The sequence below is a fragment of the Musa acuminata genome, chromosome BXJ3-5, assembly GCF_036884655.1.
Source record: "Musa acuminata AAA Group cultivar baxijiao chromosome BXJ3-5, Cavendish_Baxijiao_AAA, whole genome shotgun sequence".
NCBI classification, from domain to species: domain Eukaryota; kingdom Viridiplantae; phylum Streptophyta; class Magnoliopsida; order Zingiberales; family Musaceae; genus Musa; species Musa acuminata.
Genome location: NC_088353.1, coordinates 1,419,094 through 1,435,808, shown reverse-complemented (window position 1 = coordinate 1,435,808; position 16,715 = coordinate 1,419,094). Strand labels below are relative to the sequence as shown.

The 16,715-nt window shown below is 40.7% G+C and overlaps 1 protein-coding gene and 1 pseudogene across 3 annotated transcripts; one reads left to right on the top strand and one right to left on the bottom strand.

The window, feature by feature from the left end:
• Positions 1 to 1,505: 1,505 nt before the first annotated feature.
• Positions 1,506 to 10,386, top strand: LOC135638811 (uncharacterized). 3 transcript variants are annotated; one of them, XM_065152244.1, is made up of 14 exons: positions 1,506 to 1,662; positions 2,130 to 2,359; positions 3,924 to 4,098; positions 4,976 to 5,059; positions 5,135 to 5,376; positions 5,452 to 5,686; positions 6,256 to 6,335; positions 6,403 to 6,487; positions 6,985 to 7,116; positions 7,194 to 7,307; positions 7,459 to 7,506; positions 9,552 to 9,636; positions 9,728 to 9,784; positions 9,868 to 10,386. In XM_065152244.1, exons 2-14 carry the CDS (start codon positions 2,139 to 2,141, stop codon positions 10,014 to 10,016), a joined length of 1,707 nt encoding a protein of 568 aa, XP_065008316.1. In that variant the 5' UTR covers positions 1,506 to 1,662; positions 2,130 to 2,138; the 3' UTR covers positions 10,017 to 10,386. The 3 variants fall into 3 exon arrangements, with proteins under 3 accessions (XP_065008316.1, XP_065008318.1, XP_065008317.1); XM_065152246.1 differs by having other exon boundaries at positions 9,552 to 9,608; positions 9,868 to 9,961; XM_065152245.1 differs by having other exon boundaries at positions 1,517 to 1,662; positions 2,104 to 2,359.
• A 2,995-nt stretch (positions 10,387 to 13,381) lies between these two features.
• Positions 13,382 to 15,099, bottom strand: LOC103983739 (berberine bridge enzyme-like 8; annotated as a pseudogene).
• Positions 15,100 to 16,715: the final 1,616 nt, after the last annotated feature.

Below are 16,715 nucleotides of genomic sequence, written 5' to 3'. Positions count from 1 at the left end.
GGTCATTGTATTGGCACTAGTATTACATTAAAGTTTACACTGAGATGGATTTTTTTTATATTAATTTAAATCTTCATGATTTAAATCTTAATTTATGACTTTAACAATAATTTTTGATTTATGACTTTAACAATAATTTTTTTATGTTTGATTTATGCATGCCAAAATTGCATCATTCTTCGTACTTGGGAGACCTTTTACATCAGATTAAATCAAAGGATAATTCCTCTCCCTCTCTTGTTTCATTTAAACGATTGCTATGTTTATGTTGGAATTGCACATAATAGCATCATTATTTACTATTCGTTTATTTATTTTCTAAAAAAATACAAAACAACATTTAAATCTTAATTTATGATTTAAATCTTAATTTTTGATTTATGATTTAAATACAAGACTATTTTCATGATTTAAATCTTAATTTATGACTTTAACAATAATTTTTTTATATGCTTGATTTATGCATGCCAAAATTGCATCATTCTTCATACTTGGGAGACCTTTTACATCAGATTAAATCAAAGGATAATTCCTCTCCCTCTCTTGTTTCATTTAAACGATTGCTATGTTTATGTTGGAATTGCACATAATAGCATCATTATTTACGATTCGTTTATTTATTTTCTAAAAAAATACAAAACAACATTTAAAACAGATAGTTAGAAATATGAACTATATTTTCCAATATTAAAATACGTCATCAATAGTCGTGCTATCCCCGTGATTTAATGCGATCTGGTCGTCTCTTTTATATTTCAGCGCCTTATCATCACCATTAATAATTATCAGAAGGAAAGGCAAAGCCTCATCAAGAGTTGTGCTCGCCCCGTGATTCAAGCTGATCCGATCGTCGTATTCTTGATGGGGCGCGGCTGCTTTAGGGAAAGAAAGCACGGCTCCACTCCATCGCGCCAATCGCTCCGCCGCCTCGTCCTTCTTTCCACCTGCCCGCAGCGCGTTTGGACCACCACCGGCTGCCCTCAGCGTCCCGAACCGACGCCATCGGGACCGCCTCGCACACGCGTCCCCCAGCGCCGCCTCCGCCTCTCCCTCTCGCTCTCTCGGCGCCGTGCGATGCTATCGTCGCCACGCGTCTTCCCTTTTTGGCTCCCTTTTTTCTGCTTATATTATCCGCTCTCTCCAGGGAGACGGCGTGCTTCGACGGCCGCGTTTCTCCTTGTTATGCCCTTCGACCTACCGTCGAATTACACATATACCGCTCTCGTCCCTTCGTGTCCAAGGGCTTCTCGGTCATTTCATTCGCTAGTTGGTAAGCCCACGCCTGCTTTTAGAAGATGCACCTCTTACGTCGGGCAGGGGCGAAAGGGTAAAGAAAAAACAAGATTGTTTTTGCGGTTACACTCCGCACAAAGATGAAAATTAGAAGAAAGATGCAAATATCACTTTAATGTATCTGATCGTAAAATATTGTGTGTCAGGGGTGTAATTGCATATAAGGCTTGAGAAAGAAAAGAGGGTTATTTTATCAAGCGTTGGGGTAATAAAGGGCTGATAATTATTTTGATCGCGTCGTGGGAGGAAGGTGGGGAGAAGGCGGTCGAAGGTGTTGGTTGCGGAGGGTCAAAGCGACGCTGGTGGGATAGAATCCGTGTGTTCCTGAAGGGCGAAAAAGTTTCATCCATCGACGAGTTCGAGATCCAGGTAGGTGTTGCTCCCGCTCTTGAGCACTCCATCTCGGTTTTTTTGTGGACGAGTATGGTCGATGGAGGCGGCAGTTCAGCGGTTTTCTGGATCTTTGCGCTTTCTGGGGTTGAAGTGGTCTCTAAGAAGCGGAATTTGTAAGGTGCTAGGAAATTAAGTGGTTCTTCTGGAGGAGATTTTGCTCTCTCGTTTCTGGAATTTAGTGAGGATAGATGTTTTGTTGTTTTATTTGTCATCGTGCGAAAAGATCTCACTTTTATTGGGAATTTTAGTGAGCAAATTTGGGATTTGGGGTTCTTTGTTCTGTTCGGATGGCAATTTATCGTTTAATACTTCTTGGGTTTAAATCGAAATGTCGTACTTGTACGACAAATTTTCTAGCTGGATGCGATAATACTGTTCCTGTGGTTTATGATTCAGTGGTTTGATCGGAAATAACAGATTTTGCTGTTGGAAACATTGATTAGTGATCGAATATGGACTCCGCGAGAAACTGGTTTCGTAAACTGCAATCTAGAGGGGAGAAAGTTAAGCCTGGAACGGAAAAGAAGGAAGCAGGAAGTGCGAAGGATATGCAGAAGCCTCCAATCGATGAGGCGCCTTCGAACATCACGAAGCAGAAGGTTGCCGCTGCAAAGCAGTACATTGAGAACCATTACAAGTCTCAGATGAAGTCCTTGGAAGATCGGAAGGAGAGGTGATCTTTTTTATGCATTTCCGTTTCTTTTTTTTGCCTTTGAAAGAGTTACATTTTAGGTGCTTCTTATGGCATCAGAATATTGGTTTCAAGAAGTGATATAGACTGAAATCACTGATCACTCAGCTCTAACAAAACTCGTATTTGGTCTTTTACTTCGTGAAACCCATTAGAATGAATTTAAACATATTTTCTAGGAAGTCTTACAAGATTCCATCGATAAGAAACTTTCTATCATTGTATGATGGAAATGGAGATGGAGCTGGAGCCGAATATAAAGGGAAGCTATTTGTTGTCACACAGCATGTGTAGGCTATTTTTATGAAGCAAGTGCACTAGATATGCTGACGACTAGTAGTTAGCCATAGGATATCAAGCCTGCATGAGCAAGTCTATCAAATGTGCTGCTGGCTATTATTTTGCTGGAAAAAAGCTATCACCCACATACCACTGAGGACATCTCTCCTTTTCTTTTGCGAGCTGCTTAAACTCCACTTACATCACTAATAATCACCTGGATTTCATTTTGGTGACTTCTGTATTAACTGTGGCATGATTGTTTTTACCTTTCCATTAGCATTGCCTCTTGTCCTCTTACATTTTAACCTGAAACTTTGATCTTTCCAACTAGGGTTTCTCTTTACAATTAGCTATAAATTTCCAACTATACGGGTCACCTTCATGGAGTTCCTCATGCCATTGACAGCTATTGAGGGCATGTAACTAAATTAACTAAGAAGTACTTTATTGTTCGTAGCTCGCTAATACTAAATGTCACTAAATTAACTAAGAGGTTCATCTATATTTCATTAATTGTACTAAATATTACATGCAATCTGTTTTTTTTTTTTTTTGCTCAAGTAGTTTGATTTCATGAGTTCTTTATAATTTGAAGTTTAGGCAACCTGTCTCTAAATGCTTGATTATCACCTCTATGCTTCTACATCTAAATGTGTGCATCAGTAGGTTTTTGCCACAACACATTTTTCCTTGAAATATCTAAGAAAATTGATGTTCTTGATATAGTTACTTTTTCCTAGCCTTTGTTCCTCACCATCTTCCATTGTTTTGTTGCTGAAGCCGTTACTGGATTTTACTCATCTACTTTACAATTTAAATGATTGGTTTTGATGTCAGTCAATCTACATATTCATCACCTTGTACAGAATGAGTGATGATTGTTTGAATTCTTTGACTTTCTAAAGTGTGCAAAAACATTATGCAATCTACGTCTTTTGCAAATACTATGGGCCTAGAAAAGTGCTTCAGCAATTTTCTTGTTTCAAATATCTTTCTATTTAAATATTTTTCATGCTCCTTTTCAGTTTCTTTGCTGTTGCATTTCAAATTGCCATTACTGTTTCTCATAATTATCCATTGATTATACTACTCCTCTCTTTTACACATTGCTTTTATTTTTTGATTGATTATTGAATCGATTCTGATATCATAACCATTGTCACTCGTGCCTTCTCATTATGAGACTAGTTTTCTTATTTAAATATCACCTTTGGGTTAATTTTCACTTAAACATCCTTTTCCATTCAATGGATGATAATTTCAGACGCTGGATCTTAGAAAGGAAGCTTGCTGATGCAGAAGTTTCTGAAGAGGAGCAGAACAACTTACTGAAGAATTTAGAGAAAAAAGAAACAGAATACATGCGTCTTCAAAGGCATAAAATGGGAGTGGATGATTTTGAACTTCTGACCATTATTGGCAGAGGGGCATTTGGAGAGGTTAGCTTGTGCTGAAGTTCTCATTTTGAGGAATTTTATCTTCAACATTAACATACAGTGTTTCTTGTTTAACATTAAAGAATATGTAGACCTACTGAAAAACAACTAAAGTAAGAGAAAAGAGGTTGTAGCCAACAATGTGTGCCTTTTGCTAGTTCCTTGTCACAGTGCGGTCTGATTGGAGTCTCACTAGCTTGATGAGTTGTGAATCACGTGAACCAAATGCTTTAGCCATATTGATAGTAGCATACTCATCTAGTCCCATATAGCTTCATAACCATCCTCCAACTCCTGATGTGGGACTAGATTGGGTTGTCATGTTCCTAGTTGTTTGTTTTAAGTTCGATGGTCATCTTTAAAGTGGCTCCAGTTTTCTCTTCTAATTTAAGCTTCATCTTTTTTGAAGTACTTTGCTTCTGTATTTGGATGGTAGGGCAACTTCTCTAATGCCATTGTATTTGCTTTCTCCTTTAGCTTTGGAACATCCTCTGAATTTCCCATGTGAATGTTCCTTTCCAGTTTCAGTTATTAGGTTTTGGATAGACTTGTTAAATACATGTTTAAATATGCTAACCTTCTTTTTGTGATACTTTTAAATGGCATAAAATGATTTAACGTGGTTTGGTCATTTGGTGACATCGTGTTCCTTGTCTAAGACCAGTACCTGATCACCAAATCACCAAGTTGATCTTGGATTTAGGCTTCTTGCCACAAAAGTTCATATGGCCAACTTAATCATAAATTAGATAGAGGATTAAGTGAATGTATGCATGCTATTCAGAGGTTACTCGATTAAACACTTGTATTGATGATTGTAACTTAACTGTTATTGGATGCCTGATTGGAATATTGATCAGGTTTCTGCATAATTATGCAGGTCAGAATTTGTAAAGAGAAAACAACTGGGCATGTATATGCAATGAAAAAACTTAAAAAATCTGAAATGCTTCGGAGGGGCCAGGTATGGTTAATATTCATTCATCTGTTGTTTTTTGTGTTTTTTACAATCTACCGACTGTTTTTGCATACTTTGTAGGTTGAGCATGTGAAAGCTGAAAGAAACCTACTTGCAGAGGTGGATAGTGCCTATATTGTGAAGCTCTACTTTTCTTTTCAAGATGATGAATATTTATATCTTATCATGGAGTATCTTCCTGGAGGTGACATGATGACTCTACTCATGCGTAAGGATACATTGACAGAGTATGAGGCCAGATTTTACGTTGCAGAAACAGTATTAGCTATTGAATCTATTCACAAGCATAATTACATTCACAGGTATGCTTCTTCCGGTTGTTTATCTCTTCTTGAACAGCACTGTAGTGGACTCAGTCTTGCTTTTATCTTTTGTAGGGACATTAAACCAGACAATTTATTGTTGGACCGAAATGGTCACATGAAGCTTTCAGATTTTGGTTTGTGCAAACCTCTGGATAGTAGTAGTTTTCCTAATCTTAATGAGCCTGATTATGCAACGGGAAGAAATATCAAGCCTACACTTGATGATAAACGATCTAATATCTCTCCTGCTCCTAGGCGTACTCAACAGGAACAATTACAACACTGGCAAAAGAATAGACGGATGTTGGTAATATTCAATCCTAAATTATTTTACTTCAGTCTCTGAATGACCATTATGTTATGTGTATCATAATTTCTTTTTAAGTTACCTATTAAAGTATTCAATGTTGAATATATAAGATTATACAATTTTCTTATCCATTTGAATGACTAGAGTAAACATGCTTAGAGAGTATAAAGTGACATAAAAATTGTTCCAAGAATGTTGTGTTATGTATAAACAAGAAATCTGATCCCCTTTTGGGATTATTTTCCAATATATATCTTCTGTTGTATTAGTTGATGGCTAAAACTGGAGGCCTATTATGCCATTAGTATAAACTATTTGCTCTTGTATGTCAAATCATTAGTTTAGCAAGAAATTAAACTTTTTATACTTCTTGTACATCTTATTTCTACCTTACCGTAGAAATATAGAACTTGATCTATTGGTTTTTTAGCTAATTGTAGGGTGACACTATATGTTTCTGGTCCAAAACTTGTGATAACATTTGCTTCCATTTTAGAGGAGATGTTTTAGCATCTTCTTCATTCTAGCACATTCTCATTCTGTTGTATGTTCTTTGATCTATCCAGGCTTATTCAACTGTTGGCACACCTGATTACATCGCTCCAGAAGTTCTTCTAAAGAAAGGATATGGAATGGAGTGTGACTGGTAAGGTCCCCTGTGTTTCTGTTTGAAATATATATTTGAATGTACTGATCACATGCAAATTTGTTAGGTGGTCGCTTGGAGCAATCATGTATGAGATGCTGGTGGGTTACCCGCCATTTTATTCTGAAGATCCCATGTCAACATGTAGAAAGGTCTGTTAACTGTTACCTAACATTCCAGATTTTCGCAATCGTCTTGGCAGGCTTCTGGTAATTGTAACTAGTTTATGTTGTCATTGTGTTCAGAATCAGGGATCTGATTCTGGTTGTCAGGTGTACTTGTATTAACTAGTAGATTATGGCTTTGGCTCTCATGCTGGGGAGTTACATAAGAAACTGCAAATCATATAGCTAGCACACTATTTTATTCTAGGTAATAGACATGCCTCTTATGTGAGTTAACATGCCAAAAAAATGGCCATGCTATGTGTCAACATTATTGTTGTGGCTTATCCAACTTCAAATCCGGAATGGTGCGTTTCATGCTGGTTTGTGCTGATCAGCCTGTCCATTCTTGGTTAGTTGTAACAGAAACTAGACCTTTTTTAAGATAAAATGCATATGAGGAACTAGTCTTGATTGAGGAGCATTTCCAATAAACTGATTATGTTGGCATTAGTTTGGTTTTCTTATTTGCTTCTATTTTGCAGATTGTAAACTGGAGAAACCACTTGAAGTTTCCTGAGGAGGCTAAATTATCAGCTGAAGCTAAACATCTTATTTGCAGGCTTTTGTGCAATGTAGAGCAAAGACATGGGACAAAGGGTGCTCATGAAATAAAGGTTTGCACTTTTTAATTTTCTGTGTCATCCTATTTTTATATTATGTGTGGAAAATTGATATCAACATCATGGTCCAGGCACATCCATGGTTTAAAGGCACCCAGTGGGAGAAACTATACCAGATGGAGGCTGCTTTCAAACCAGAAGTTAATGATGAGTTGGATACTCAAAACTTTGAGAAGTTTGAGGAGGTATACCTTCCTGTCAGTAATCAAAATTATTGCTTTGTGAATAAACTTAGAATACAGTGCTTGCAATCACTTGCCATCTGTTACATCATCCTTTGGAAGCATATTTGTGCTTCTTCCTTGAATACTTTGATTGACCTTTATCTTGATGCAGACTTCAGCTTCAGTTCAAACTTCTTCAAAATCTGGTCCATGGAGGAAGGTATGTTTTGCTCTATTGCTCCATCAATTACATATTTTCTTGATAAGGTCATACTTAATTTTGATTGAGATAGTTTAGTGTTATGCACTTACATATTATTATGGAGTAGTAATTTTATGGTTGATGCCATCATTTCTTGGTGACTTGGAACCCATGAGTATTGAATGTTGATGCCTTTTGGAATTATTACAATTTCTGATTGCTACTTATTATTTACTGAAATACACAGGTTTGCTTTTTGGCATTCAGATTGAGTTATTGCTTTTTGCAGTAACTTCAGAACATTCTAAAGAGTTAAGAGTCCTATTATGAGTGTCTTGTCTAAAAGAAAGCTATCCATTTTATTTGGATCTGAAAATGGGAATTATCCATTCTAATTTAAGTTCGAAATTCTTGTTTTCACTACTGTATGTGAAGGTTTAGTCTATACTAATATTGAAAATTTTGCTAAATGATTCAATCACATTGTGGGTACTAGGGTTCAATGTTTTTAATTTCGTAACATACCGCCTAGTATGGATAGTACATACTGCTCCGCCAGCCTATCAACGGATTGTCTGCTACTAGCCCGATTCTTCTTCCTGGATCTCGGAGTCATGATGCAAACCTTATTCGATCCTAAGAGAGGAGCAGGGGAGAGAGAGAGAGAGAGAGAGAGAGAGAGAGAGAGAGAGAGAGAGAGAGATGGGGTTGTGCGTCTTTAGGTTGGACAGGTGCGTGGGAGGGCGGTGGAGCTTGCAGGGAAGGATGCGATGGCGGTGGAGGAGGGCAACCAAGCGGCGGGCGTCGATGCGAAAGGTGATGGGAGGAGAGAGAGAGAGAGAGAGAGGGGAGGGATGGGGTTGTGCATCTCAAGGTTGGACTAGTGCGTGGGAGGGCGACCAAGCGGTGGGCGTTGAAGCGGAAGGTGATGGGAGGATTTATAGAGAGAGGGAGAGAGAGAGAGGAAAGGAGAAAGCAAGGGGGTGGGATGGGGTTATGCGTCTCGAGGCCGGATAGTGTGTGGGAGGGCGACGGAGCTCACCAGGAGGGATGCAGTGGCAGCGATGGAGGAGGGTGACCAAGATCGACGAGGCCCAAGGGTTGGGCGGGGCCGATCCCATGTCTTACAGCAGGGGGTCACGAGTCCTGACTGAGTGCATCAAGTCAACTAACCCGCATTCGATGGTCGTTGTGGTCGAACCAACCCGCATCTGCTTGCTAGAATCTTGGCATATTGCAAGGTATCGCTCAATACACCAATATCGTATCATACCGAGCAAGGCTTGGTACGCTAGTATGGTACGAGATTAAAAACCTTGGTAGGGCTTATTTCCAGACATGTAAAAATATGATAAGGTTAACAAGAGAGAGAGAGAGAGAGAGTTTTGTTTCTAGATATGAATAAAAACGATATCATTTAGGTGATAACAATAATGAAGAACACTCATGTAGTTTAATATTGCACATGTAGGAAAGAGAATTATCAATTGCCTTCAAAAGCCCATTATGTGATCATTATGCTTGTCTAAGAACTTGATGTTTCCAAAGATAAACAGATAATAGATATGAATGCTCATAAAGCTGACAAATTAAATACATTTTGATAGCTATATTTGTAGTTGATCAATAACAAAATGGTTCAGATTTTCTTTTGTTGTATTAATGTTTCATCAAGTGCCTTTTATGTGTATTTTTCAAAACCCGATATTTATGATAATTTCTACTATTTTTGAGAATATGGAATGGTATTCTAAGTAGGAGTGGCTGATCATGCAAGTTAAATATTGCAGTTGGGTTTATTTGTGTTGGTTTTCAAGTCAGTCGGAATATGTTCAACACTGAATTGATTTATAATTTGGATAGATGACGTTATCAATTACTTTGTATGTGTGAGAACTCGTTGTTTGTGTTGGTTTTCAAGTCAGTCATAACATGTTCAACCCTGAACTGATTTATAATTTGGATAGATGTTACCAATTACTTTGAATGTGTGAGAACTCGTTGTTTGTGTTGGTTTTCTAGTCAGCTTAACTGATGTGTGTTTTTTCCATCTGGTCTTACAGATGCTTCCATCCAAGGATGTCAACTTTGTGGGTTATACATACAAAAATTTTGAAATTGTAAATGACCATGAAGTCCTTGGGATCGGTGGTTCTCCCTTTCAGTTTCTCTGATTTTCTAGAATTACTTTATTTTTGTCTTGTCTCTGATATTTTTCATGCTTGACATGTTTGTACAGCCGAGCTAAGGAAAAAGAGTAATAAGCCAAAGAGGCCAACAATCAAGTCATTGTTTGGTAATATGATGCTTCTTAGTTTTCTCTGATTGACTAGTTGGATTGGTTATATGAGAAAAATTGCTTTATGCATGTGGTTTCAGACATGGATATGGCTGCTACTCCAAATCAGCCTGTCCAAGGAAGTTTTCTCAAGCTATTGCCTACGCAGATGGAGGTGCCCGAGGGCATAGAGTCATCCTCCCACTCCAGCAGTTCTTCTCTGGATCAATCCCAATCTCGATATAGATAGGGCCAATCGCTCCGAGGGGTTGCTGGTTAATAACCAAACAACTAAGAAGTTTGCTATTTTGCGGTTGCATTACTATCTCTTCCATTATCGTGTACATAAAAAAGGGGTTGCATGAGGCATCGGCTTAATTACCTGTAAAGTTGTGGTTCCAATTTCATGATGGTAACCTCAAATTCCTTAATTTTTGTAACAATGGATTTAAAGCTGACATGAGGGTTGCTCATTGTAATGTAATTTAACCACTGAAACAGATGGTTTTTTTTCTGAGCTGTGCAATGTCTGAAATGTAGGTTTTAATGAATGTAAAAGAACAATCAATTTCTTTTGTGTAACTTTTCAGATTGTGCAAGAAGCAACATATTTATGGTCATGTCTTGGCATGATGAAGATTAATAATTTGTGGTTGGATCACTGTATTTCAGATTGTGTGTATGATACGAAGGTTTTCTCCTGTGTGCAGATTAATGTGATATAAAGTTCATTAGTGGAAGTTTGTTGTTCTGGTGGTGAAGTTTTCTCTTCTTTGTGTCACGGACTTAGTTGGTTTTGATTAAGTCATACGATATCTTTACGTGTTCGTCCGCAAAGGTCGATCTCCTCGAAACCTCTCATGATCCCTTAGGACCTACAAAAGAGAAAACAGGTTAGAGAAAGCGTCTCACTCGAGATCCACAAGCAAACATCTTAGAAATAACTTTATAGACAATGCAAATTACAAACAGACTTTACAAGCTCTGAACGGTTGCACAATAAAGGGTCAAAATAGTCCAGTATAGATCGAATATCTTTCACAAGTGTTCACATGACACAATATTTATTTACAAGCCTAAGAAGACCACCAAACCCAACTAAAATGAGGCTGTTAAGCTTTTGACCGTTTCTCTATATACTATGCAAAGCATGAACAAACAAAAAGACACGGACATACATAAGTATTACATCAAACATCCTATTTAGAACTTTGTCCATTACATTCTCCCCCACTTATTTTTTTGATGTCCTTGTCGAAGCTTTTGCCGACACTGCAACTCCTCGCCTTTGCTGAGTTTTCAATCTTTTACTCCAACTGCAATGTGCATCTTGGCTCCTAGCTACTCTTCGCTATTGTTTTTGAGTAGTTGAACTTTTGATCCGTCATGCTGCTTCAACTCGCCAATGACTCTAACTCTAGTGTGGGGTTTGCTGAGTTGTGTTGATCCCTGTTGGTTCCTACGGATCCTCCAGATGAAGGAAAAAAACCATCCTTACTATGCGCCAGTTTCTCAAATATCTCATGCTGCTTGAATTGGGTAGATGCTTGTTGGAGCTTTAACGAGCATCGCCTCGCAAACTTCTGAAGTTTTGGGTCATTCCTCTACAAAATTTGCTCATTTACTCTTCTTTCACTTAGTTGTCACTTCCAAGTAGATTCACATCACTTCCGCTTTCGATTGGCATTATGTTGGGAAATGAAGCGGATAATCTACTCTCAGTAGCACTGATCACCATTGGTGAGGATTTGACAACTATTATCTTCTAATATATTCGAAGGGTCTTTGAACTTGTGCAGAGCTCCTCTGCTGGATAGATAAGAGAATTGAGGTACTCGGTTTCACCCATTCTCTTAAGAGTTGAGAAGACAATGGTTACTTGACTTCGCCCGCCTCCTCAAGGGTTGCACTCCATGCATCGAGCTGGTTATTGGCCTTCGCCTGCTCTTTGCTCACACTTCTGAAGCACTCGAAGTGTTTGCACTCCTTGCATTGAGTTAACTACTGTGATTCACCTTCTCAATGTCATCGAACTTCTGGAATGCAGGAAGTTTTCACCCCAACTTGGAGTAAGTCTCTACTAGTTTTGGTCGCCTATGGGATTGTACCGTTTTCTCCATCAACCCAACCGCCTACTCCAATGAGTAGCAAAGGTACAATACCGTGTACTGCTTGCTTCGTTCCTTGGTTGTGCACTCTTGCATGACCCGAAGTCCTTCACTTTCGGCTATCTTGATGAGATGCTCGTTGACACCGGTCTTATGAAGTTCCTTGGCCTATACCCTAAGCCTTATGTCGATACTTAGAGTTTACCTCTAAATGCCCCACCTCCTCGACCTTTTTCACGACCAAGCGCTATCCCTCTATGAGTGCAAGAGATCAATGCCTTTTACGGAAGTCCCACCTCTGCGGTACCATGGCGCTACCATGCCTATGGCCCTACTATCCGTCGTCTCGCATCTGCATTCATTTTCTTCACGATCAGTAGATATATCTCTGTGGCACTCCTCCGAGTCCACCTTCATTCTAACTTATGCTTGATTTTGAGTAGCTAAGTCCCTCTGGACTCCTCGTCGTTGCCTCGCTCCTTTCGACCCCTTGTTTCAACACCTCTATGTTCTCCAAACAGCTCCCTTTGATCGATGGAAAGATAAACTGCAACTCCCATGCATGGCTTCTGCCATCACGTTGTAGGGTTTGCACCGATTTTATTCTCCTTAGCTTCCTTGATAGTAACATTCGCTTACTCGACCTTGTCCTCTGACTTGCCAGGCTCCCTTAAGCGAATATAGGCTCTAGAGCAATCCAACTCTCTAGCTGCTTCGATCATCCCTCTACATGATCAAGTCCTTCCCATGGGACTCACTAGTACTTGCATTCGAACTTTTTCCTCGGTAGTACACAACCCCCCATATGCTGATGACCAAAGCTTTCATCCGATGCAAAATTTGATGCACACACGGAAGACTCGCCTCTGCGGTACCATGACTTTTACTCCTTGAATCCATAGCCCTTATTGCCGTCGTGTTGTTAACCGAAGTGGAGCTCTCAGTAGCTCCCGATCATACCTCCGTATGATATAGTCCCTCATGGGACAATGTTGTGTGTATCGCATTGCCACGAACTGTTCCACCACGATCTGTTGCACTATGTTGCCTCCTAATGACATCTCTATTACATTTTGACTCTTATGGATGAACTCGAATTGTGATCCCTCCATGTGTGGCCTTTGTCCGTAACATCTATACGTAGAGTAACAAACCAAATGATACATAATTATTATTCTATCTTTAAACTATATCTTGAAATTTGGTTAAAAATAAAGAATGCAAATTTATGGTCTCTCAAAACATCATTGATTTATTCAAAACACAAATAAAATAAAAATAATTATTCCTCCTCCTCCTCCTCCTTCCTGTGAACCATAAAAAAAACAAAACCTTGGAAAAGGACATCGTCTTTTTGAGAGAAGGATTCTCCTGAGAAAATGGCAGAATAATTTGTTCATTCCACAAGTAGTTCTCCGGATCAACCTTGGCCTTCACTTGTGCAAGCTTCTTCTAGTTAACCAAGAAGTAGTTGCTTCCCCAAGCACCAGCTTGCCTGTAACTCGTCCTTCCCAAGTCAATGTCCCTGTGGTCGAGGTAAGCAGCCCTTGGACTCTTCGACACATGAGAAGACATGTACTCGTACAGCTTCCTCATCCTCCCCAAATGCCTCTCAGTCACTGCCTCTTCCGTCTCAAACTACCTCATCAAGGTATTGGATGTTGTACAGGTTCCCCGTCCTGTGATGGAAGACAATGGCAGTCCCAGCTATTTCACCCATCCTCCCTCCCCATGGCTCCATTATCATCACCATGGCCTCCATCATCAGCTTCCATATCCCCTTCCACCCCTTCTCTGACTTGGCCTTGAAGGAGCTATTGTGCTGCGGCCTCCTATCTAACAATATGGTCGAGTTAATGCTGCTATAGTCTGCGAAGTGGAGTGTAGACTCCAGCCAGCTCACCTCGCTGCAGTCCGTCGCCTCCAAGCCCAGCTCAGATAAGCTCTTCTTCATCACCGAGAGAAGAGCGCGCCGCCGCCCGAGGAACATGCCTTGGCATATGACTTGGATTGTCCGTTTCCCTGCGCCTCGTCGTCGTCGACGGCCAGAACGATGGCCCTGACGGTGAGGTCGTCGACAAGCTTGGGTGCGACGTGCTGCCACCTCTCCACCAGCTTCGTTGCGCCCTGTTTAAGGGTTCTGGTGATGCTGAAGACGGTGACTTTGGGAGGCACGTGGACTAATCTGATCTTGTAGGAGAGGACGACGCCGAAGCTTGCCGCGCCGCCTCCTCTTATGGCCCAGAAGAGATCCCCGTCCATGGACTCCCTGTGCAAGATCTCGCCTCTGGCATCCAGCATTAGAGCGTCGACGATGTTGTCGGCGGCCGTCCCGTGCTTCCTCATCATCATCCCGATCCCTCCCCCGCTGAACTGCACCCCGACGCCGACAGTGGTGCAGATGCCGGCGGGGAACCCCGGCAGCGACGTTGTAGTAGACCTCGCCGACGGTTACACCGGTCACCACCCAGGCCGTACCATCGGCTGCGTCGACGGAGACCGACCGGAGGCTGGAGATATCGAGGACGACGAAGGGATCGTCGCCAGCGGAGACATAGGACATGTCCTCGTAGTCGTGGCCGCCGCTCCGGACCGTGATGCGGAGGCCGTGGGTCCGGCTGCAGGCGACGGCCGCCTGGGCATCAGCGGGGCACGTCGGGAGGACGACGAATGCGGACTTGGTGGTGCCGGCGGAGAGGAACCTGACGTTCTGGATGGAGTAGCGGAGGATGGTGGTGTTTGGGGCGTAAATGTGGTAAGCGGTGGCGATGGAGGGATCCATTCCATTAATGCTTAACTGTCTCGATCCGAATCCTACCCAATTTGTTATATACCGGCGTTTTGGACCCACAAGCTTATGATATCCGGAGCCTAGGTGGATCCGACCCGTTAACGTCCCTGCACAAGGTTATGTTATGTTCCCTAATCTGCCCTCGCCTGGCAATTTTATTCCTAAGAGTCGAATCGACGGGGGCGGAGGAATGGATCGCAGACAAGAAGAAGAAGAAGAAGCCGTAGCGACGGGGGATTGGCGCTTCAGAAACCTCGAAGAAGCCCTCGAGATCACATCCCTCCGCCGAATCATCAGCGCTTACCAAGGACTCCTCGTGCTCTCTGTTTCCCTTCTTCATCTTCTCTCTCTTAATCGCTCCTTTCATTTCATTTCTTGGGAACATCGAAAGCTGGTTGCTTCCGTTTCAAGAATCCGGTAATGTGCTCGTTAAGATTGGCATTCCGAGTTTACCTTCTTGGTTGATGACGGGGTTGTTTTAAGGTCTCCACTGTTTTGCTTATGATTTGCAGTCCTCGTGTGACATGTGCATCCGAGATTGGTTTCACATCGAAATCTGTTTGCTTCCGGATGCCCTCGCTGTTCTTTCTCTGAGTTCCCGATTTCCATGAAACTGGCTCCATGATACGTTGCTTGATCAGGATCCCCAACTTGTCGTGAAGATTGGCTTTCTGAGTTTTCGTTCTTGAGGCTTTCACTATGTTGCTTATATTTTCTTGCCTTCGTGGTTACGTGCACTCCAAGATTGGTCTTACATCGAAAGCTGATTGCTTCCATAAGCCCTCCCTGTTCTTTCTCGAGTTCCGACGTCCAAGGAAATGGCTCCTCGATATGGTGCTTGTGAATAACAAAGAACTCGATCAGGACTCAAGTACGGGAAGAGACATCTGATCACCAAGATTGGCTTTTCCAATTTGCATTCTTTTCTCGAAGATATCTAAGATCCGATTTCCAATAAAAGGGCTCAAGCTCGGTGATGTGTTTCTTGAAAGAAAAAGAAAGGATTTTTTCAGGATTTTGGTATGGAAAAGAAGTTATCTGATCACCAAAATTGTCTTTAATAATTTGCATTCTTTGCTCGTCTTTCTCGTGGTGTGTGGGTTTACTTTGGGGGATCCATTTTATGTTCGATTCTATCTGTTTGCTAACAAAATGTTGCTTCAGTTATGACATCAGAAGACGCGAAAGATCTTTCAGAGAGCTTCCACCACCTTCCCATATGGTTAATTCTGTTTATTGATATACTACAACGATGACGACAAAGCCGTAAGTCCTAATATTTTATTCATTGATATGTCAACTTTAAATCACACTTTTCTTTCTAAAAATTTCTTGATTTTTACTGTAAGGAAAAAGGAAACGAATTATTTGCTTCGCTGCTCTGGTTTATTAGCAGGCATTAACAGCACTGCTATATAGTGCCATCTGCTATATAGTGCATTAACAACACAGCGTTGGTTAAAAGTTGAATTGCTTTATTTCTAATGAAATTTGCTATTACCTTTCACCCCACCCTCACCCTTCTGCAGGCACTTCTCTCTCATCTTCTGATAAGGTACACCAAAGACTTGGTTGGTAATGGATTTTTTGGACTAAAATTTTTCAGTCTTAATCTAAGCTTCTATGTGATGGCAAAGAAGGTATTGAATTTGATCATCAATTTTAACTACTCCATGACATCTATATGCTAAAGTGATTCAAACTGCAGCTCCTGACAATAAAACCGTTCTACCTCTGGCCGATTAATGAAACTTTTCTAATCTATTGTTACTCTGTCCAGTTGTAATATGGACATCTTACATATACATGCCTTAGCATAGAGAACTTAAGTTAATTGGTAGTTTGTTATAACAATTAACAAACATGAAAACACATTGATCTCCACATTGATGCTCTTTGTTGTCTGGCTCGAAGCTGGACCTTAAAATTGATCCGCACTCCTGATCACATTGTAGCTTTCTCCCTATTGCTTTCCTTTTGGGACTCCTGATTTGGGATATAAGCTGTGCTGTTATTTCTGAGAAACATCGATTTTTTATTTTTGAGGCAG